Genomic DNA, 23317 nt, shown 5'->3' on the forward strand with positions numbered 1-23317 from the left:
GTGGAGCTGGACAGGCCACTGGTAAAGTGAGAAGATGCCCAGAAAAATTAGGTCAGTGCAAAGGAGACGATCCTTTTAGACTCGCATACTTTAACTCTCCATCTCCTAAGTGCTGGCCTGGGGGAGGTTTGCATCACTCCCTGAGCTCAACTTGAAGCAAACACCCCACCCAAGACACTTAGTCCAGGAGGGGAACAGCAGAGAGAGAAATCCAAATGTGAATGTGACGTAGTGCTCTCTGTTTATCTTGTAACCAACATAAATACTCCCAACCCAGCCACAGCTGATGGACAGAATATGCAGCTTACTCTGCAAACATCCTTTATATGTGTACACGATAGGACTCTTTTTTTAAAGCCTTATTTTAAATACTAGGAAAAATAAGGCCAAGATAGGGACAAATGAAGCATTCAAAAACTGCATCCACGTCTGCATCCATGTTATATTTATGTCAAACCTGCTCAGAAGGAGAGCTGCTGTACTTCTTCGACATGCGCTTCCTCATCGTCTCTTTCACTGACTTGACTTTCTTGCCCAGTGAAATCCGAGACGTAGTGGGGGATTTGACCACTTCTCTGTATATTGCCTCCTGCTCTTTACTCTGTGATCACAAGATAGAAAAGCGAGAGCAGAAAAAGACAGAAAGACAGATGAGAGGAGATGGGAATGAGACGTTACAGATTGCACAGGGTACGACTAGGACCAAGAGAGATCACAAAAACAAAAGGGAAATCAGCGCGATTAAGCGTAGCAGGAGAGTTTAGCTCGTGCTCTTCTGTTTTATTACCACTTACATTGGCCTCATTGCCTGCGTTGACCACATGGAGGGAACGGTTGGACAGGTCAAAGCCTCCAAAGCTGCATGTTCTCTGAGGGAGAGCCAAAACACAATCAAATGAGTCACACTCACCAGGCCACATTACAGAACTTCCCCTTCCACACCCAACGAGTCAACTCACAGTGATTCATGCTCGGCACAACACGGCAGCAGTTTGATTAATGCACATGGATGTATGGTTCGCATATATGCGAGGGCATGATGTCATATGGGACTGCAGACAGCCAACAGACATGATGTAACAAACTTTTATACTAGCTCCTCTTTAAAATTGCGAGTTATTGCTTGGTCCCAGTCAAATGAGCTGTTATATTGTCGGCTCCAAAAGGTCCCTGATATGCTCGGACAACATTAAGTTTTTCTTGATGTGGCTAAGCTACTTTTACATGTGGATATATATAGTCCTTGCATCTCAACCCAATGCAGTTGGCCATGGTTAGCAAACATGCACAACATATAGAGCCAACAATATATTAGTCTCGCCAGAAACATTTTCAGAAAGAGCCAACTGTTTCTGCTGAGAGGACAGAGAAATGTGGATTTTTTTTCTCAAGATCAAAAACTAAATAAAGGCAGACACAACAGAGAACTTCGACACGTAAAGAAAAAATAAATTCTTTCATTCGAATTGCTAAGTTAAACTCTAAACACAAAGATGGAGACACGGACATGCACACAAAGCATCTGCCAACAACGCTCACAGTTCAAGTGGGGCACGTGATGGCATTTCCCTTTTGCTTTCTGAGCAATTACAAAACTGCTCAGCTCAACCCTGAACAAGTGGGTGAGCGGTGCACATTAAGAAAATGGCCTTTCTACTTTACGTTTAATGCTGCGATCAACGCCACAGCTTTCCAGGAAACATAACCTGTTGCAAAGATGCTCATAAATAAGCCTGAATGTGATGATGGTGTTCAATGGAATGGACATGCACCCAGATAAAAAAAAAAAAAAAGATGTTTCTTGGAGATAATTACAGAGAAAGAGAAGAAAAATAAAAATCACATCTGCAATAGAGGCACGGGCCAAAAAAGAAGACGAAAAGCAAAAACAGAAATAAGTGAATTCAAAGTTTTTGGATGAGAACGACCTCCAGTGACGTCACTAGAACACGATAGGATTCAGGTACCCTCAAAGCTGCAGGATAGCTCTACTACGTCTTTACCTCTATGTGTCACTATTTCTGCTGGTATACACAGATTATTGAGACACATCACTACTAGCAACGTGACTTTAAATTGTCCACCATTTTCGACATGTGACAGGGTTATGGTGACAATGCAGAGTCAAGTCAATAAGGCCCGAGTCACACAAGCCTAGAGACCACAACCATCTGGTAACCATCGGTCGTCAGGGCAAAATTAGTATTCCCCATCTGGTTGGCAACAACCTTTTTTTGGTCACTAGCTGATTTCCGCCTGTAGGTTGCACGGCAGTGAAACTGTGACACAAACTGGAAACCAAAGGCCTTCATATTAAACATTTCATCTTCTGAAACAAGCTGACTGCAGCACAAAGGCAGAACTTTTACTTTTCTGGTTTTCGTGGTAAGTTTTACTGCTGCTTTGGTTAGCAGTTAGCAAGTGTTTGCAAACAAGGTGGCATTTCTTATGTAAACTGCAGGCAACTGCAATCAATGCAGCACCCTTTTTGCGAGCAATTTCAGCTTAGTGACAGTGTGGAACTCTGCAACCACTCTCCAACCAGTTGGGGAATAACTGGTGGTGTATCATGTCCAATATGGTGGACAACTTTCGATCAACGTGCAAATAACCTCATAACCTCACATGACAAACCTCTATAGGGAAGGTTTGCCAAAAAGAACTAAAATATTTAAAATTCCACCAGACTACTTTCATTTGGGTTAAAGTCAAAAAAGTCATTACTGGCTTTTTACAATCACTCTATGATGATTAAGGTTTTCTGACCTTTCCATCATTTTGTTGCTATTCACAGCCTTATAAATGTGCAAGACAATAAGCATGGCGACTATTATGTCACTGAAGTTCACCTAACGAGTCAACCCATTCAATAAGTCTTTGAGTGTTATGTGCTGCAGTTATTATGAGGATGAGCAGCTCCGAGCTTGTACAACATCCCCTGCACCCACAGGGATCAGTGCGACTACTGATCTGTAAGTGCATGCGTTCCTCAGGGATCTGACATTTATAAAAGGCACTTATAAAACCTCTGCTGTAACTTAACCTCCCAAGTAGGGCACTGCGCTTTCCATAATCATTTTATATTCAGCTAAAATAAAAAGGCTTGAAGGCAAAGGCATTCGCTTAAAGGTCACTGAAGATGGCATTCTTATAAGGGCAGTTAGGTCTGACACTGATATGCCAGCTTTTGATGTTTTCAAGATAAAAGAACTTGTGCAATACCTGCATGTTTCCACATACACTATATTAAATGGGTACGTTTAATATAGGGTATGTAACAGCTGACCTGTTATCTTATTTGTGTATGTTTGTGCGACAGTCACCTATAAACCTCTGGGCTATTCTGCAACTTTGAAGCACACTGAGTCCTTCTCACACGAGGCGGCCGATTTAAACCTGTAGACCTAAACTCACAGACTTCTGCTGGATGCGCAAGAGCACACGCTTGGTGCAGCGGTCCACGCTGGCCGCCCACTTCCTGTCCGCCTCACGGTCCTCCTCCAATAGACAGCGCCGCTCAGCGCGGCTGAGTGTAACCGGGCGGACCAGCTGTGCCCAGTTGAGGTGACCGTACAGGCTCCGCTCTACCACATAGGTGATGTTGAGCTCACTGACTGCTGTTCGCCCACGCAGCCTGCGAGAGGGGAACACCCAGCCCCCTCCCCCACTTCCAAAAACCTTTGATTTGGATACATCACAGCGGACGGGGGAGGATGGGGTGACTGACAGGGGAGAAACGGGGGACTTAGCATTGCGCGAGCGCTGGTACAGGAGGTGCTTGGTGGAGTATGCATAGTTGGGATCAGGTTTCCGGTGCGTCCAGCTGCCGTGGTGCCGGCTGGCAGGTTGATGTTTGGGGCTGCCTTGCGGACCGTCATCCAGGGAGATCAGAAGGCGGGACTGGGAATGGGGTTTGGGGCGAGGTTTAGTCAGGCCATAGAAAGCATACAGGGCCTCGTTGCTACTTACCCCATGGGAGATGGAGTTCAGGGCCTTCCTCATCTCGCCATCAGTTGTGGAGCGTGACAGCTTTCCATCATCGTCCAATCCACAGCCATCGAGCTCTGAGAAGGAGGAGCCACTACCTGTCACACCAGGAATAGAGCCTCCCAGGGCACTGGAGCCCGCTGGGGTCCTCCTGGGGGGCCGGATAAGACCGTGGGTACTAGAAGACTTATTGAACGTTTTCACCAGCTTGTGTCCAGACCAGGTGTCCAAACTGCTGGAGGAAGGGGAGGTCGTCAGGCCATCTGTGTCTCCATCCAGAGAAAGCTGGTCATGGGTGAGTGAGGGCAGAGACGCCTCCTGGTTTAAAAGGGGCTTCTTTAGAACCCCAGTGTACAGAGCGGTGTTGTCTTCACAGGTGGGAGGTGTCTCCAGATTCATAAAATCTAAAGAAACACAAACAGTCAGTTAGAAAGTTTGTTACTCAGGAGGGTTAGACAGGAAAGTCTGCCTGAGTTAGCTACCCATCAAAAAATTTACATTCTTAAAATCTGAGAATCGGGAAACCCCAAAAACATTAAAACGCCTACAGCAGTTATTCGTTGAAATTAATGTAAATCCAATTACATTAACATTATTTAGCTGGTTGGAGTGTGTAATAAATCATAAAGATAATCAAGTAATCAAATGAATATATTGCTGCCAGACAGAATCACAAACCTTCGGAGGCATGTTTCTTGCCCTCCTCCACCTTGATGAGTTTTTTCCTGACCCGGCGTGTCGAGTTAACCAATTTGTGAAGCCTTTTGAATTTCACAGAGTCCTCTGATTGCTCATCATCTGACTGTTCACGAGACTGGTGGAGAGAGAGTGAGAGAGGGCTGATATTACAAAGAAGAAGACGAGAAAAGGTAGCTAGGGTCAATAAAAAGCAAAAAAAAAAAATTAATAAAGAATTAAATAAATACATAAAGAAAAAAAAAAGCTAACACTGAAAATTTCTTTCCAGTTCAGCATAACAATTCATGGTTGCAGTTGTAACAGAAACAGGTGGTTTAAAATGATTAGGCAGAGAAGGTATAACACTTGGATGAATATGCTTTGAGATTTTAAGAGATCTTTTACAACGCGACAGATTGTGGAGCTCTGTTTAGGATGGCGGCAAAGTTAGTGAGGTGAGGGATGGAGGATTGGAGGGATGGTGGCACACTGCATTGTGTGAAGGTCATATTCAGTTGAGACATGAAATGCACTAAAACAACAAACCAGGTGGCATGTGATCTGGAGGAAGTGACAACCAAATGATGTAATCAATCAGTATTTTTTTTTAAAAATAGGTTATCTTGAGTTATGTTGCCTTCAAAGACTTTGTTTCAGAGGAAACCACTATTTAAACAACACACACAGACAGACACGACTTTTTTTTTACTCCAATTTCTATTTAATTTTACTTTTTATATATTGTTTTCAGTGTTATAATTTTTTTTTTACATCTTTATTAGCGTCATTACTTTCACTGCGATTTCATTGTTTTGTAGTGGTGATGTTTCGACTGCTGTGAGAACAGATAAAGCTTTTTGTTGTCACTGTCATGGAAACATGCTCCCAGCTCACATTCATGGGAACATCTTTTGCAAAAGGACAAAAGTGTATTTATCTTTTCCTACACATAAACAACCATATCTTTAAAAAAAAAAAAAAAAAAAAAAAAAAGTCAAATACTTTCCATACACACTTTTTTGAGTAAATTAACCCTCATGTGGTCAAGTGGGAAGAAAACTCACAATCCTATTACAATTTTCTTGTCCCCAAAACACAGAATATTAACATTTGCTTTTGTTGTACTAATGTAGTCATTTTTTAACCATTTTTTTTGTCAGTGTTTGAGATTAGAAAAGCATGCACACGCTTCTAAATCTGACAAGAATAATATGCATGCACATTTCTGCCTTTACGTTAACACGCAGTTTTATGCATCTGAAAGAGGAAAAAAGAAGAAAAAAAAAAAAAGGCTTTCCCGCCACCCTAAAAACAGACCACAGCTTGGCGCAGAGGCTGTTGACATATAGTCAGGATGATGTTAACAACTGTGGCTCGGTTTGAGCAAACATTTGACAGTGACCACAAATCCCAGACAACACCACACCAAGGCCACAACAACATGATGACTTTTCATTTTCTGCAGGTATGCAAGTACAAACCTTAACTGTTGCCAACGTGAAAAGGGAAAAACTACACATCATTCCTAAAAGTGTCATTGAGTAAGTCCGTGCTTTCCACTTCATCATTGCTTTCAGAGCTACATTTTAGGTCTGATGTAACCCTTCTTATTAATAGATAACACATGTCACACATGATCATATTTTTCATATATGTGGATATTGTGATAGACTGTGCATTTAACATTAAATCACTGAATGAAACTCCCACAGGAAAACAACTGTCCTGCACCTCTGCACGAATACAATGAAGGCCCCAAGGGTCCGATCAATACATTTTTATACTGAGCTTGAGCAGTGTGCAGGATATTTCCTTTTTTGAAACTGTAGTCTTCTGCCATGTCTGCCCAGAACACCAGACCACTCGTTTGGCGGATGACAAACCTGCAGAAACAGGCTAAGAAACCCCACTCCACTGTCCCTCCAACAACTTAACCATGTTGGTCTGACTGCTATGATAGCTTTTTCTACTTGCCATTCACCCTGGGTGATGTTTGAGTGCATTAGTTTCATTAAATTCAATGTAAAGAGAGTCTTAGTTTAAAAAACTGGAAAAAAGTCATTTTATCATATTAAGAACTATGTGCAGCGCTAATGCCCTAGCAACGTCAGGGTTGAATGATGTGATTCTTCTTCTATTCTAATGAATAGAAGATTTAGAGGAGATAGTGACATAAATCCCAACACATTCCCAAGAGGCACTATCCATTTGAATGACCACATAAACAGGGGAATGGGGACGAACTCAGAAAGAAAGCCTAGCAAAATGAGGACGTAAATCAAGCTGGCCAAAAGGCTGCCATTTAAAACATGGGAAAAGTAAAAATGCAAACGGCGACTTTACAAACATCTATAAACAAAAGCTACGACTGAACGTCCTTTTCAGGCACACGAAAATTTCTCTGCAAATACAGAAAAAGAGCATTTACAAGAAAATCTAACAGTGAGCTCAGAAAACCAATAGAACTTACCACTATATTGGAAAAAGCAGGGCAGCACTTCCTGTGTTAATATTCCATAATTCAATCAAGCAGGATCATCAAATCCGTAGTGCCCTGAGCACATTCCCTCGCATGCACAATCCAAAATAATATCTGTGCCCCTGTGCACATGCAGGCAGACACAAACGCAGCCTATTTAGCTCAGAGGAATGAGGGACTGTTTGGAAGGGTCGTGCTTCATGGCTAGCAGAGAAAAGGCATGTTGTGCATGGAGAACAATCCCAGCGTTTGAGCCCCTCTGACCTGCCTTGGCCCCCAAATCGCTAATGGCCAGCCCTGGAATGCAGGTTCCGTTGCCGGGGCAAAAAAGACCAGAGAAAAACAGCATCAGGACGGAAAAAGTCACAGAGCAACCAAAAAAAGGTTTATTGCAAACATTTCAGCTACAACCATCAGCTGTATATTTGTGTCCGTATATAGCATACAGGAATGCACGGACGAGCAAATCTACTGATCTTGGAATTAACCTAATTCTATTCACTAGAGAGGAGAAAGGGCAGTATGTGACACCAATAGAGGCCCCAGCAGAGAAGAAATATTTCCTGTAATGGCCAATTCTGGAACATGGGGCAAAGGGAGATGCATAGCTCCCCCTTTCCTGGCCTTGGGGGCTGAGTCTTTATCTTAAGTCTCTGTCTCCCTAGTTTCCTCTCGGCTTCCAGCATTTGCCTCCAAGGGCCAAACTGTGTGTTCTGCTACACAATAATCCTTCAGTACTGTAACTCTTCCGTCTTCTCTCAAGTCTGTAAAATCCCCCAAATGATCAACCATCTTCCCACAGGAAGTGAGCCGCTAACAACAGAAAGTTTCAGGAGACTGACAAGCTGATCAGCATACTGCACTACATCAAAGAACCAGATAACAGATACAAGTTATGCATGGCATAATTGACCTATTTTTCCATGTGAATGGATATCATCAATCATTACCCAGAAGAATAAATAATGGAGCCCCTTGATGGTGTGAGAAAACTGTTTGGCATGGGTCTTCATTCATAAAGTTACTGATTCAGTCATATAAAGAAACGGCAATGCAGATCTGATTTCCATATGAATGCAATCGTTACTTAAGCTGAGGAGTCACACTGCGTGAATGTGCAAAAGTCTAGAGCATTAGTCACCGAAGCATGTTCATTCACTTAAATGAAAGATTATGGTACTCAAACTCTGCTTGGACTGAAATCTGTATTTGTCTGCAGAACATGGGGTCAACTTTAACAATAAGACCACCAAACGCATGTTCATTCAATTAGGTGGATAAAGGGGAGAAACAGGACAGGTAACAGACTCTGGTGAAGAACCGATGGCATTTTCTTTTCAAAACAACATACATGTGTGTGGGAGTTATTTTCAGAGAGCTTGGAATTTTTGTGTTTGTATAAATTCACTTCCTGCAAAGAAAAAAAAGTGGGTCACGCATAAAACTTTGCATGCTATTCCCAAGCGATGCCATACAGTACATTCTTTATAATCTGCGTGTTCACATACAACTGCCCTGACCACTGCAAGTCTCGATTCTGCATCAAGGCTGACCTCCATTTAAAAAAAAAAACACTCAAGCAAAACACACACACGTAGCAGCACATAATAATACACAAGAAAAGAACCGACTGATTGTCATCAAAATCCAAACAGCAGCCAACAAAGAGGTGATTGTCGGCGCTCCTACCTCTGAACACATAGCCGCCGTTATGCAGCTGACTTTCGAACATCAAGTATCCTCAATGCTGAATGCTGCAAAAGTTTTGGAGTGGATTTTGTGTGCCTCTCCACTTGGCTTTCCAAAAGTTACAATTATAACCAACTGATGTAAACAGACCTGCCCTAAATTTCCACAAGACAATTTCCCTGTCACTGCAGCAGCCAATTATGACGTTTGGTGGGACAATTTTCTAATGAGATGCCCAGGCGAGGATTAAACTGATGACTAAAATATGGAAGAGGACTTTCAGAAAATTGCACAGTTCTTGTTCTGACTGCCAAAAAGAAAGAATGAGCAGAGCCTAAGGAAAACCAGAGTTGAGCAATGAACTGAAATGTTCAGAGGCAACATCAATACTACTAGGATGCACTTGACATGGTGGAGAGAATGCATATGCAGAGGCAGTTATGTTGTAGTTTGGCTATCGAATGCAGAACAGAGAGCGAAATATAAAGGAAGAAAAAAAAGGAAATTCAAGAGTAAAGTTGAATCATTCACATTTGGATAAACACATTCACATATATAATCAACTCAATGTCGCTGTTCTACATCCCATCCTTCTCCTGTGAAAGTTTAAACTCAAAGTGAGAGTGGCTGAGGTGAGAGTGTTAAGAAGAGGGAGAGTAAAAGGGAACAGATCAAGGCTTTGATAGGCTTGGGTAACGGAGGAAGGGGCAGGGGTGAGGGTGTACTTACGTTGCAGTTTGAGGACTGGTTTAGATTGGGTGCAGATCCGTCAGCCCACTCTGCAGTGTCAGTACTGCTGGACTGTCTGCTGCGCTCATACTCCTTCAGCTACGTGGAGAAGAAGAGGTCAGAGAGGCAGAGGAACAGGGCGGGACCACCCACTCTCACCCAGCATGCTATGTCTCACTATATACTAGACTGGAAAACATCAGCAGTGTGCATTCACGAGGATAGAATGGCTACTATAGTTTGTGAACTGACGGCTGAAGCCGGTGACCATGAGGGAAATTAGCAAGGTTACTGATTTTATCCTTGCATCCTTTCACCATTTTTTTTTCTTTTTCAGATTCTATGATTGGTTTGACAGAATGTCAATCATAAGACAGGTAAAATCCTCCAATTTAAAATTAATATCCTGGAAGAAAATAAAAAGACATGTAAAAGGAAAATTAACATCTGCCTTTGGGAGAGCAATCCAGTCTTCTAACTCTGATGGCCCGGCATGCTACCCAGGAGAAAAGCACCATAAATTGAAATTGACAGAAGGGGAGGAGATGAAGAAAAAAAAAACAGACGACAGAAAAGTCACAAACCAATCAACAGATATTGATTGAGAGTCAGATCAAAATGAAAGTGCATTGGGGAAAAAATGGATAGGACAGCCAAATGAATATCCACCATGTCCAACTAAAGAGAAAGACCACAATGCACCACAGAATCCCTCCAACAGATGGGGCTATTGAGCTACTATGACCGTCAACCTCGCAAGTATGAGCTGAACAACACACCCACACACTCCAAGAGCTCACACTCCAAAATCCCTGGACTCCTCAACCTCTGGAGACACCATTAAGTCTGGAGTTATGTGTGTGTGCTGTGTGTGTGCTGTGTGTGTAAAGAGGACAATGCAGGCGCAAAATAAATAAATAAATAAATATTATATATATATATATATATATATATATATATATATATATAGGGAATATATATAGGGTAAAAAGGGAGGGGGTTGGTTAGTAAGAGTAAGTCGTTTTAGAAAGCCAGAGCTGCTGAGGGAGTATGAAGAAAGGGAGGGTTTAAAGAAGATTACAGCCCATCAGTCGTTGGGGCATGAGGGTCGATGAGGGAGGGGATAAAGTGTAAGAGACAATGAGGGAGGTTCCTACCCGAGCCAGAGCTTCTTCTACGGTGATCATCTTCTCTTTCACCATCATCATCAGCTGGATCCGCTCCTCATCGCTCATGGTGATCTCGCTGGCCACGTAGCCAATATCTTCTCCTGATTGTGGTAAAGACCAATGAGCAAAAAGGAAAACACGAAGCAACAAATATCTGGTGAACCTAATGTGTACAATAGAGCCGCACAAACCTTTGGACGTCTGTCGTACAACGGGTTTGTGCTGAGATTTGCGGAAGTTCTGCCAAAAAGATTTGTTCTTCTTCTTACTGTCCCATTTACCTTAAGGGAGGAAATAAAAGACGAGGTTACACACAAGCAAGAAAACACAATGAGCATGAGAAATACACTAAACCGGGTTATGCACTTTGCTGTTTCAGGAATACAGGAAAGAAACTGTTCGGTTCAGTGTTTCAGTGCTTTAAACACGAAAACTAGGTCAGTCAAAACAACTCAGTTATTAAACACTAGTATGTACTCTACAATGGTTAATCCTGTAATGGAATTTCATTAGAATTACTCTGTCTGATAAATGTCAGTGTCTTTTAAACCACAGCTTGAGTTTATATCAAAGGCAAAATTGACGATCCCACTATGACATCATCGGGATTTTACTTCTCAAATCTAACAAACCTTCTCCTGAGCACAGGAGACAAAATATAACTGTTTTCATAAGATCTCTACCCATGACTGGAATGTGTTTCACTCTAAAATTTTATATGTTTACTAAATTAATTAATGGAAAACTAAAATGCAATATTACACTTCATTCAAACTTCTGCTGCCTCATCGTCCAGACCTGAGAAGGTGTGAATAAAGATGTGAGTATGATGCTGGTTTTAGGTGTGAGAGATCCTGAGGTTAAACCACACAGGGTACCCACTTATGCTTCCACCCTGCTTGATGTAGGACATGTAAAATGATATTGGAGGTTTACATAAACAGTTATTTTGCCTCACCTACGCAACCAAAATCTAAACAGATTAAAAACAGCAAGGAGATTATGATTACCCTAAAAGAGCATCAAAACGTAGTGACTATCCCACAGATAGTGTCAAAAATAGGCAATTTAGCCCAGACACTTTGCACCGTTACTGGAAGTCCAGCTGGGTTCAAGGTGGCATAATTGTATATTGACTTGAAATCTATTTACCTCCAGATCCATCTTCAGAGCTGGACTTGTGTAGAGACATTCTGAAAGAAAACAGAAAAATATCACTGTTTAAAAAAAAAAAGAAAAATTTACAGTGTCTCTTCTAATCTCAGTGAACCACATAAAAAGAACACTGATGCTCAGCGACAATTATACACGTTCAGGGAGTGGGTCTGCATTTCTGTGTATCCACCACTTGGGGTCAGTGATGGTACTTTAGTGATTTAGACCAGGCTCCTGAGGCTTGAGAGGGAGAGGGAGGAAAAGAGATGTGGGTAACAACACCCCTGCTGCAAAAACAAGTGGGTAAGATGAAGATGGCAGTAATACAGAAGTGTTTAAGGAGCAGTACAGAAAGCAGGAAGGTCAACAAGACGAATGGAAGAACAACCATTTAACAGTGGTGCGCAGATTGAAGAGGGAAAGTAAGGAACTGAGGAATAGAGAAACAGAAGGAGACAGATGGGGTAGGAGGAGGAGGAGAAACCACAGGGCAGACTCAGCCTGTTTGTGTTTCCACTTCCCTCCACAGGATAGACAGTCACGAGGAAGAGAGATGGGAGACTGAAACTAAGGGCATAGAGAGAGATAGAAATGGAAAATGTGTGAGTAAAAACAAATACCCCAATGTGCGCATAAATCTGTCTCAAAAAAAAAAAAAAAAAGAAGTAAAAGCCTCTGGTAAAACATGAACTGCGGTGTTCTGATGAAAAAGCCATGTATGAGCAACCTCTTGCCATTTTCTCAAAAGTTCAGCAGCATGTTGGATCTCAGCTGACTCCCTGGTTATGCAGAAGTTGACAAACCACATCAAGAACTCTATTTTGGTCTTAAAAGTTGTGGATAAAGCAAAAATATTGAGTTTTCATGTATAATAGTGTGGGAGTGATAATGAGTGGTGGTGGCTGCACACTGTAAGCTGTTCTTTCAGTTAAATGGAAATAAATCACAGGGGGAACAGAGTACTTTAAATTTATCCAGCTGATAACCTAAGAGACTTATTAAGCTAATCTCTCTTCTAAAGGCATGTCTCGCTCTTTTACCGTCTCTTACCGGCCGGTTTTCACACACCCGTCTGTGAATTCAGCCAACTGCGCACGTGCATACAGCTGCTGAGTCACACACAAAGACAGGTGGTTGTCGCTGAAGCATCATGAAAGAGAGTGACGGGATCAAAACAAGATGAACAGGTCACTTTTCCTCTCCAGTTGGTACACGGCCCTGTATGCGCGCGCATGCGACCACGTACATTTGTTCAAATATGGTAGCCCTTGTCTAGGTGCAATGGGAAATCTTTGCACGGCTTAAAGCCCGGCTGCCATGGCAACGTAATGAGATGCTAATTGAATGGATGCCTGTATGGTTTACTCCTCTGCTCCCCCTCCCAGACAGGCTAGGGCCAAAGCTAATGCTAAAAGAACTCCCTCAATAGAAGCTTTTCTGTAGCGGCATCGTCACCCCCCACCCCACCTTCATGCTCTATAAATTAACCTCCCATGCAGCGCACAGAGACATGCACTCACGCGCACACATCCGCTCGCTAAAAGAGCCTGAATGTCTTCCAAAAGTGTGTTAACCCAGCATAGTGTGGCTAGGCAACTTAATTGGTTTAACCTTAAATCTTTGGCATGCCTTCCTATTTCAATTCTCCTCTCTGCAGTGAGAAGGGAACATGTAACTGCTAACAGAGGTACTGTATAACATACAGTATCTCTACTATGGGTTGAACCTGTCCAGGACAAGCACAGGTTGCTTCTCATGATGTGTGTACAATATGAAAATTAAAGTTACCATGTGTTTGCTTATTTAAGCCCATATTCACTATGCGTGAATGCTTGCTTTGCGCTCTGAAAATGATATGTTTGTGAGCACTATTCCAAGCTGGGATGAACAGCATGAGTAATTTTCAAAATGATAAGCTGCAAGTACCATTTGTGTTACAGTACAGGGCTTTGAAACTACTGCAGATATGTAATATAGCTCATATGCTGTGTGACAGAGGTGCTGTCTAGAGCAGATGATGATAAACCAGCACATGGGAAGATTTGAACACAGCTGTGTGAGCTCATGTTTAATGGCATCTTACTGCCATTTTTTTGCACTGCGCTCAGGTGAAATTACGGGAATGGACGCATGTTTGTACACAGACACTGTGTTTTTTGTGTGGTTACAAGGTTGGCCACCTGGAGCAAAGCAATCCCCGGTGTTCTTGACGAAACAATGAGAGGTGACAGTATGACGGTAGCAGTGTCCACAGGAAGAACAGAGGGACGACCTCTTTAGGGAGTCAGAGAGGTCACTGCAAAAGGGAAGGCAGGAAAATAGAAAATTATGCGCTTAGCTGAAAAAGTACGTGGATATCAACTACGAGCGCACTTTCCTGTCGTTCAACTTGCCATCTACTTTGTTCAACTTAAGGCTACAATACTCACCAGCACAAGGTAAATGTGCTGACAAGGTGCTTTAGTTTCCCAACGTGGTGCTTGTTCTGAAACCGATTCTTCCATCTGATTATTGCGCTTTCCAGCAGCACAGATGCCTCTAAGCGCACTAGCATTTTCAAACCCAGTTGGAGCCGCCAATTCGTATATTCTGTTTCTGCATGTGCGTTTTCATCAAAATCCATTTACCTCTTTTTTTTTTTTTTTAACCTTACTGATAAGCAAGGTGCCCATTCTGCACAGCAATATCCACCAACCAATCAGCTTCCAAAAACAGGATGTTGCAAACTTGAATCTTTCAGCCTTCTGGGAGCTCTCTGTCAACACCACTTGTAAACCCGGCACAATCAGAGCTGTGCCCACGTCTTGCCAACAAAGTGACATAGAAACAGGGAAAAGAAGGGTGACTCCAGCCCCTGGATGAAGACTGGGAAATCTTATCTGCCTGCTATTGTCCCGCAAAGAGGCGACAGTGGGGTACCCGTGCTTGTGCGCATGAACGTGCAAGCGTGCCTTTTGTGCGGCTGTAAGGAATCGGGTCCCAGGAATGCACGGGGCATGCCTATCAGTCTGCCTGCACATGATAAATCACTCCACCTGAAATCCATTCACCATGGTGGAAAGTGGACAATGGACAACTTAATAGAGAAGAGAACTGGGGTGAGTGGGAGCAGACAGGCTGCCAGTGAATGATAGATTAAAACAAAGAGGGTTATTACAAGTGCGATGTGGGAAGTTTTGTAATTTAAGAATAAAAACTCAGAGAATGGTAGGTTTACAAGTTATATTATACACACACATATATATATATATAAATATATTTATTGGTGATGGTAAGGGAAAGAGAAACCATGCAACGCATGAGAAAGAAACCAGACTGACAGTAAGAAAATGGATAATATAGTACAGTTAGGGGCTCTTTTAGGGGCTCTTTCAAACAGTAGAGAGACGTCATTTTGGCATCTGGATCCCATCATCTTCTGCATTTGTCTGTGCAACATATAAAGCCATGGGAATAGAGATCATGTCTGCGGTATGCACTTCACTGGTCATCACGTGAAGATGGCAGCTCCACCGGGGCTGATTACTTTCCTAAAATTTGGGGGTTTTCTTTATCACTACCAATGACCAACACTGCCCAAGGAGCTTATTTTGTAACGAGGTCTTTACTAGACAACTCGTCATGAGGAAACAAATATATTCTTAACATGCCGTCTCATTTATCAAACATACGTGGCCATAAAGCGACCGTGTGTGTGCGATCAGGCCATTTAGCCAACTTGGATCGCTTTAAATTTGCATAGCATTGTATAACAGTGACCTCATGGTGGGCTACGACCTAGAAATTTTATGCAAGCAAAATACAGTGGTATTCAAAAAAAAGAACATACTTTTGTGTAACAGGATCCAGTAAAAAGGAACCCCACCCATGCCCAGTTCCATCCTGCTCTTTCGTTCATGCTCTTTTGCTCTAATCTTTTGGCCATCACCCTCTCCGTCTCCCCCCCCTGTACATCGCAGAACACAAAGGCAGGAAGGAAGTATAGACGGCCTGGAGAATAGAGAATGGCTGCTGGTCCAAGCGAGTCAGCCAGAGGAAGCAGTCACTGGGTTTCCTTTAACTGCAGCAGCAATGTGAGCAGAGAGGCATGGAAGACCAACTACATCTTTTTCGAGACGTCCATTAGTGCAGATTGCTCCTTAACTTTAAACTCTCTTGAAAATGACCTTCTAAATAGTCAGTGGGTAATGTTTTATTACCATCATTAGAGCAAATATGCACACGTAAACTAGCATCTTCTGCTTTAAAAAAAACAAACAAAAAAAAACAAAACAAGGTTCCACATAATAGATCTACCAAACACATTAGCTGTGTCTGAAGCTGTGTGTATTTCTCTCCATATTTAGCCGTGGACATGAAGAAAGTGTGATTTTGTGTGCAGGCATGCACAACTTGATATGAGCCAGACACAGGCTGCAAATTGTTTGGAAATGCAGCAGACAGACATCTCAATCCAAGCATACTTCACAGATGCGCATTTGCTACAGTCACATTTTATCAGGGACAAAAATGGAAACTTACTTTCTGTCCGTTTCAGGAGTGGACACCTCGCTGCTGAAGCCTAAAGATTCCTGGAGAGAGAGACAAGGAAGGGGGTGGAGGCACGTGTCAGACTTTTGGTAACAATGACATCTGATTTCTCTGTATCTATGAAGCGCCTTGAGGCGACTTTTGTTGTGATTTGGCGCTATATAAATAAAATTGAATTGAATTGAATTGACGGTATTTCACAAGTGCTACTCTTATGCAGGTGTCTTCGCCTACCTGGATCTCATTACGGAGCTGCAGAGAGGTGCTGCTTGGGTCTTGTTTCTCCTGAAAAATTAGATGGGGAAGAGTGAGAAGGTCAAGCATCACAATCCAAGAGGCAAAGGAGCAAATCACAACACCGGGAAAGTAAAATAGTTCTTTAAAGAAAGCTAAAGACGAAAGGATAAAAAAAAATAAAAAATAAAAAATACAGCAACAGTGGAGGGAATGCTTCACAGTGCACTCATGCATGTACAGACGGTTTTTTTTTTTAAAATTATTGTCAGAGTCAGACATACTTGAAAAGGCGTCAAAACAAACACAAGCACGTGTGTGTACACCAACAACTGCTGCTGGGCAAGTCATGACTTGCTTCAGGCGCCCCAGTCTGCGTGAACAGTTCTGAAATGTAACTCTGCACCTGCAAAACTGGCTCCGTGCATCTGATTTTGTAATGACAATTACATCAGTAAACTCGCTTCACTCAAGACAAACACCTGCTAGTTTGCCTCTTATCTTACATTAGAATACAACATGCCATATTTGACTAACTGCACAGGCAGACATGCAAAACAGACATCCAGACCTGGCTGAGCTTTGCTCGTAAATTTAACGGTGGCTTTCACTACAACTGTATGAAAACAATATAAATCGCATTTATTTTTAAACTCTCTTTATACACAAAATGTTGCCAAGTTTTTCCAGCTTTTAAACTCGCTGTCAGTGTGTTTGCACTACTTGGCTGGAGCTAATGAATGTGTCTGAAGCAGGTGCATTTATAACAACTCCAGATACAGATGTGTCTTGAATAAAGTGCTGAATAAAGGCAGACACTGAGGCAGATACCATCACAGCGAGTCTGCAACAAGATTTTAACTTGCAGCGTGTGAGTATTAATAGCCAATTAGACTCCTTGAGGGAATGGCTGACTACATAGTTCTGGCGGCACTCTTGTGTCCTTTTGAACTGTCAAGCAGGAGATATCATGACTCCCTATACTGAGACTTGCCCAGTGCTACCACTGTTTTTAAACTTCAGGCCACTAACCAGCACAGAAACAGACACAGTCAACAACTTGCTTAAGGCTGGTGAGCATATTTTTTCCAAAGGCTCTCAGGCTTGAAGACCCAACATCTGAGGTTAACATCAGGACAAAGCTCTTATTTGCTGAAGGTCATACCCCTACTCGTTGCACAGTTATCATTATGTGACTTCACTCTTAATTTGTTGTCATCCCTTCTATCATGTGAGTAAGCAAGACTGGAAAAGACCCCATTAGTTGCCTTAATTTGCAACATATGTAAGAAAATGTCAATTATAACATTGCTAAAACTACTAATGAAGCACTAATAAATGATCAGAGTATGCAGGGCTTGGGTTTGGGGGTCTTCAACCAGATGGGTCATCGAATTACAAAAAAGGTGAAGACCCTCGTGAAGACCCCTTTGGTTTGGGTCACTGTCAGCAACATTTATGAGATTTATCAGGTCCACCTAAGAATAGAAACCAAAATCTAAGACAAGTTCGCACTTCCACTTTCTTTCTGTCTGACCTTTATTATTTAGCAGTTCATGAAGAATTACAGGAAACAAGTCCCGATGTAAATGCTGATATTACATTTTTATTTTTGGTTATTTTGTCTGTCCTATTATATTGAAATTGTCCAGGATTTCTTAACACATCTAAAATTAAAAACTATTTCCCCATCTTTCTACAGAACTCTAAGCTTTCCGTTTCACTGGCTCTCTCGCTGCAGGATAACAAACACGATATAGGGGATGGTTGAGGGTTACTTGGACTGTCTTGACTTCTACAATCAGTAAAAAAATTCTCTATTATAAGCCCATTAACAAAAGACAAATGTAATCTAGAATTTCCCCGAAATGGAGAGCGGGAAAGGAAATTGGCATCCTCATCCTGCATCTCCACACCCAGGTATTAAGCTGTAGGACAGCAGTCACGGGAAGCACAACACAGACAGTTTCCTACAGTTAAGAGAGTCACGCTTCCTAATCTGGACGACCTCCAGTTTAACCTTTTTATATTCATATAATGGTTGAGGGAGTGCAATCCTTCCACACTGTTGCCCCATGAACATGAGTAAGGCATGAGCAAGTGTATTAGTCAGGAGTGACATAACTACCTTTAAGCGTTCTTTGGAACTTTGGAACAACCGTAAATTGCAAGTCAAATGAGCAGAGGACCTGAAGTGCTAAAGTGGCTTAAAACCTCTAAATTAGCCCAAGTCCCACAATAACCACACACAACTGAGAGGTGGCTGTAAGGATTTTAGCGAGACAGTCATTAAACAATCATTTTTGCTCAACACAAGTCCTACTGGCCATTTGTGTATTTGTCTGTTACTTCAATCAACGAGACAGAGACATGTGACTGGAAGCTTCTTCGTGAAGTAAATCAAGTCATGTCGGAAGACCATTTAATTTGTACATCCCAGGGAATATGGGGATTCCCATAAGTCAAAGAGCAGGTACACATCTACAGTCGTGGAAGCTTGTTTCTACAGTCACCAAGCTGCATGTAAGGAAAATCTCGGAAAGGACTGTTTGTCTTTTTTCTTGCAAAGGCAGAGATTACGAGAGACAAAGACACAACACATTCATCCCTTAAGCAAGCACCACTTTGGCAGCTCTATTTAAACAAATGAATTGTGCAGAATATTGTGGACCCACGTTAAGAGGGAGGCTGTGAATGAGGAGTATACTCCCATGCAAACACAGTGCACAAACGCTTTCTAAAAGGTAGTGGTTGGCTGGTTTTGCTATCAGATCCTCTTTGCGGCTTCTCCGGACAGCAGCTACAGGACAGATACCAGTTTCACCAGTGGGTAACTGTAAGCACCATGCCAGCTCGTTGTAAAAGTGATTTTAATGTACAATGTCTCTGTACTGCTTGGATATTGGATAAACACAAAAATACAGCCGGACACTGACCCTGGCATCGCCACATTCATTCCACCACAGACATAAACCCAGTTCAAGGAACATCTACACACATTCACACATCTCGCTCCCACTTTCACACACACTAAAAGACCTATAAGACACAATGTGGCTCTCTGTTCCTCCTACTCATCCTCAGCTTCCCTTTATTTCCTGTCTGTGTGTGCCATCTCTGACATGGAAAGAGAGTGAAAAGCTGAAAAGATGAGTGAAAAACAAACAAAACCTACATGTTGTTCACTCTCCGCTAGAGATCTGTGGGATTAATCTGTCACAGAGCAGGATGTGATGAGACAAACAGTAAATGGTTCCAAAAGTAAATCTCCATTTCTCTCAGACACACAGTTAAACGATGAATAACTTGCTGACACGGTTACTTGAAAGAGAATATCAAGGCAATCTGTGTTTGAGGCGGTGCCTACGAGCGTGTGTGTGTATAAAGCATAGATCCCACAATGCATCCCCCCCAGAGGCGGCAGGCTATCCTTTACACGAACTTTGCAGAAAAATCTTAAGATGCTGCCCTACTTACCTAAAAGTGGCATGTAAGCGTGTGAACGTGCATGCGTTTTTCCCCTTAGATGTCCAAAGGCGTTGCTTGTGCATGGTTCGCTTAGTGTGTATGTGCATGCAATTGTGATGGGAGAATGATTGGTTAAGCATGACTGAATTAAGTTAAAATGAAAGGGAGAAAGAAGGGAGAGCTCTGACTAATGAGGATCACGATGTCTGAGCACAGGGAAACTGGCATCGGAAACGACTAAACCCTAACACACAAGCGCTACTGAAAAGTGACTTTACTTCCAAAAACCACAGTGCTTTCCATCATTAACCTGGAAACTACAACAAAGTTTAGCTGCGCAACAGGAGATCCAGATATATTTTTTTAATTAAAGGGAAAGCTTCAAAATACAGATGAGTGCTAAACACATATTCCATTCACTGCAAAAGCCTGTTGAAGTCACTTTTACTTCACCAAAATTACTCCCAACCTCAGATGGAAATAAAGGTGTATGTGTAGCAAAAAGACCAGGTGGCGCAGTAGAGGTAGGCCAGCTGGCATGGCTGAGTGAACCTGGGTGGGCAACTGTAAGTAGCCCTGTAGAAAGATATGTAGTGGAACAGGTACCTACTGCAATCCCTGAAAAAGACGTTAGAGGTGGAACTAGTACAGCACAGTGAAAAACCTGCGGGACTGGCTGTTCTGGAAAATCCACACACACACACACACACACACAAAACCCACACTTGTGTTTTCTGAAATTCAACCACGCCACACCAATCAAGCTGCCGCTTGCCTAAATGTTTTTTACAAGAAACACATTAGCACACCAACATCTCCATCCTCTTCCTTCCAAGGACGTCTGGGAGAGTGTGTGTACGTGCTCGCCGCACAGGGCTGCATTCTTTTATAGCGCGTGGAGCATTCCTCAGCTTTGAGAATCCTCCTCAGCTTTGGTATTTCAAAACAAATACCAAAGTTATTACAACCGATGTCCCATTAGTGACAAATAAATCACAAAATACATTTAAATATACCACTTGCTTTCCACAAGGGTTTTGCCAATAATAAAAAAAACACAGCGGCACGAACGTCCTTTGAAAGCAATCTTACAGCAACAAAGTCTCTGCTGTTTGAGCGTTTGACTTTGCTATGTTTCTAGGCAAAAATCTGAGAGTAGAAAGGATAAATAAGCAGCAGAGTTCACAACACGGTTTGTCTTTCCTCTACACTGTAGTTTTAACCCAGCTGAACTGACGCACTTTGATGGTTTAACTTCATGTGGGCATTAACCACACGGTTCCTCGTCTCACGGTAAAACAAAAACACAAGTCCGTGCCTGAGTCTTGACCCACGGCTGTCAGGCAATTCAGGTATAAAACAAATAAAACGCCTTCGTTGAGTTAGCAGGTTACGATGAACAGATTTATGATTGATAGGATGCTTTGTTTATGCAATTATCTAAAATTATCCTCAAAGATATTACCACACACAGCAGTGCAATGTCTCATTATGGTTAACAGCAAGTGTTAAAATGTTTGCCCAACAACCACAAACGCCAAAATGAGCTCTCTTGATTTATATTTAGCGTACTTCATTTATACTATTGTGCTATGGTTAGAAAGTGATGTCAAAGTAGAGTTTGGTATTTCTCTCCCTTGGCCAGACAAGATTAGTCATCCAACAACCAGTCCCTGCATGTTTAAGGGATCCCTCCTCTGGTGTTTTATGTCTGCGTTTCGGCACTTTTTTTTCTTCCCTTTGAATTAAACTAAACTTGCACTGACATAACTGTAGCGTGACTTTGTGGCTGCTCATGGAGATAGCTTGAATAACTTTTCCAACTGCCTTGATGTTGAAGAAACAAGAAGAAAAAGACAAAAGTTAACTAAATGTATTTACTTCAACTTCAGATGACTTCTATGGAGCAGTATTTAAAATGATCATCATCCGCTTCAGAAACCAAAGAATGTCATATATTGCAGTTGTTAGCAATGATAATATGCAATGATAATTTATGCTACTTCAAAGCCACTGGTTAAAACCTTTACAAACTTCTGCCTTGGTGCCTTTTAAGAATCCGTCCACATCTAAAACAGATCTGCAAACCAGTGATTGAATTGTGTTACTAACCAAAATTGGGATCATTTCCTGGAATCTGTGGGCTGCCAATCATTGTTTTGTTTTTTATTTGAGGTAACCTCTACCATAGCCACCGACATCACTGTTTTCAACATTGGGCCAAGCAAATTTTCGTTGCTATGCTGAAATTTAAAACTCACTTTTTAAAAATTATCGTAAAAATAAACTACTGTGAAGCACCTATTTTGAAAAGGGACACTGAAAAACAAATCATGTTTATGGTTACAGATGTAAGATACATTAGGACGGTCAAATGCATCTACTTTATTCTAAAATAAATAAATTCTTTTTTATTTAGCTAAGAATTAGAACACTGAAGACTAAAATGTAACTGAATCCCAGGCAAAAAAAAATAAAAAATAATTTATCCTTCTGACCTGACCTTTTACTGACCCGTTATTAGAGACAACACACTTTATTAAAACTGCTGAATATATTGCTCTTTTCCAGCATTTCCTGTCACTCCAATAATAAAAATCCTCACGCAGCATCCGAACGTTAATGTATAAGAGTGCTGGGAAACTGCGAGGCCGTCGTGCTAATCCATATCCACATTCCCAAAGAGGATGTTTATTTAACCCTTTGTATCCCACTAACTCATAAAACTACAGAGTCACAGAAACAACTGAGAGGAAGCCACGCAGAAAGGAGGTGCATCGATAGCCATCTAAGCGAGAGCTTCCGTCATCAACTCTTAATAGAGAGAGCCCCTTGCTTTGCAACAACACAGACAGCCATCACTATGTTAAAAGGGGCACAATGCAAGAGCAGGCTAATAATATTGTGCAAGTGGAAAAAAAAAATCCAAATGTTACATTTCTCGTTACTTTAAGGAAAAGAGCCCCAAAAAACCAAAAAGCCCCCAAAACCCCGAAAGAGAAGCTGAATGGTTCCCATCATGAGCAAACTCGCCGTACCAAGAGTCAAGTTGAGAATGCTTTGGAGAACAGAAACTTAAAAAGGCCTTCTTCTTACTTTTTGGTGTTATAATGTTGACCACAGCAACACTTTAGACAGTGGGGCTTTCGCATGGGAATTTTCCAGTAGCAAATATCCAGTCAGTGTTTTCCTCAAGTTA

General features: G+C 41.9%; 1 protein-coding gene across 12 annotated transcripts in view; it reads right to left on the reverse strand.

Moving 5' to 3' along the window:
* Nucleotides 1–23317, reverse strand: part of sash1a (SAM and SH3 domain containing 1a) — a 162557-nt gene that overhangs the window by 14145 nt on the left and 125095 nt on the right. For 5 of the 12 annotated variants that reach the window (XR_003269839.2, XM_026143335.2, XM_026143340.2 and 2 more), the window contains exons 3-12: nucleotides 16651–16701; nucleotides 16408–16457; nucleotides 11884–11924; nucleotides 10923–11012; nucleotides 10720–10832; nucleotides 9563–9661; nucleotides 4666–4801; nucleotides 3415–4391; nucleotides 795–869; nucleotides 458–601 (exon numbers count right to left, since the gene is read on the reverse strand). Coding sequence is in view for 11 of the 12 variants with exons in the window: in XM_026143335.2 (XP_025999120.1) it covers nucleotides 458–601; nucleotides 795–869; nucleotides 3415–4391; nucleotides 4666–4801; nucleotides 9563–9661; nucleotides 10720–10832; nucleotides 10923–11012; nucleotides 11884–11924; nucleotides 16408–16457; nucleotides 16651–16701 (1776 nt within the window). In the remaining variant the exon portion in view is untranslated. The remainder of the gene's footprint in view (nucleotides 1–457; nucleotides 602–794; nucleotides 870–3414; nucleotides 4392–4665; nucleotides 4802–9562; nucleotides 9662–10719; nucleotides 10833–10922; nucleotides 11013–11883; nucleotides 11925–16407; nucleotides 16458–16650; nucleotides 16702–23317) is intronic. The other 7 variants (XM_026143337.2, XM_080290164.1, XM_080290162.1 and 4 more) reach the window with 3 other exon arrangements.

Source organism: Astatotilapia calliptera, chromosome 15, assembly GCF_964374335.1.
Source record: "Astatotilapia calliptera chromosome 15, fAstCal68.1, whole genome shotgun sequence".
In the NCBI taxonomy this organism is placed as follows: Eukaryota; Metazoa; Chordata; class Actinopteri; order Cichliformes; family Cichlidae; genus Astatotilapia; species Astatotilapia calliptera.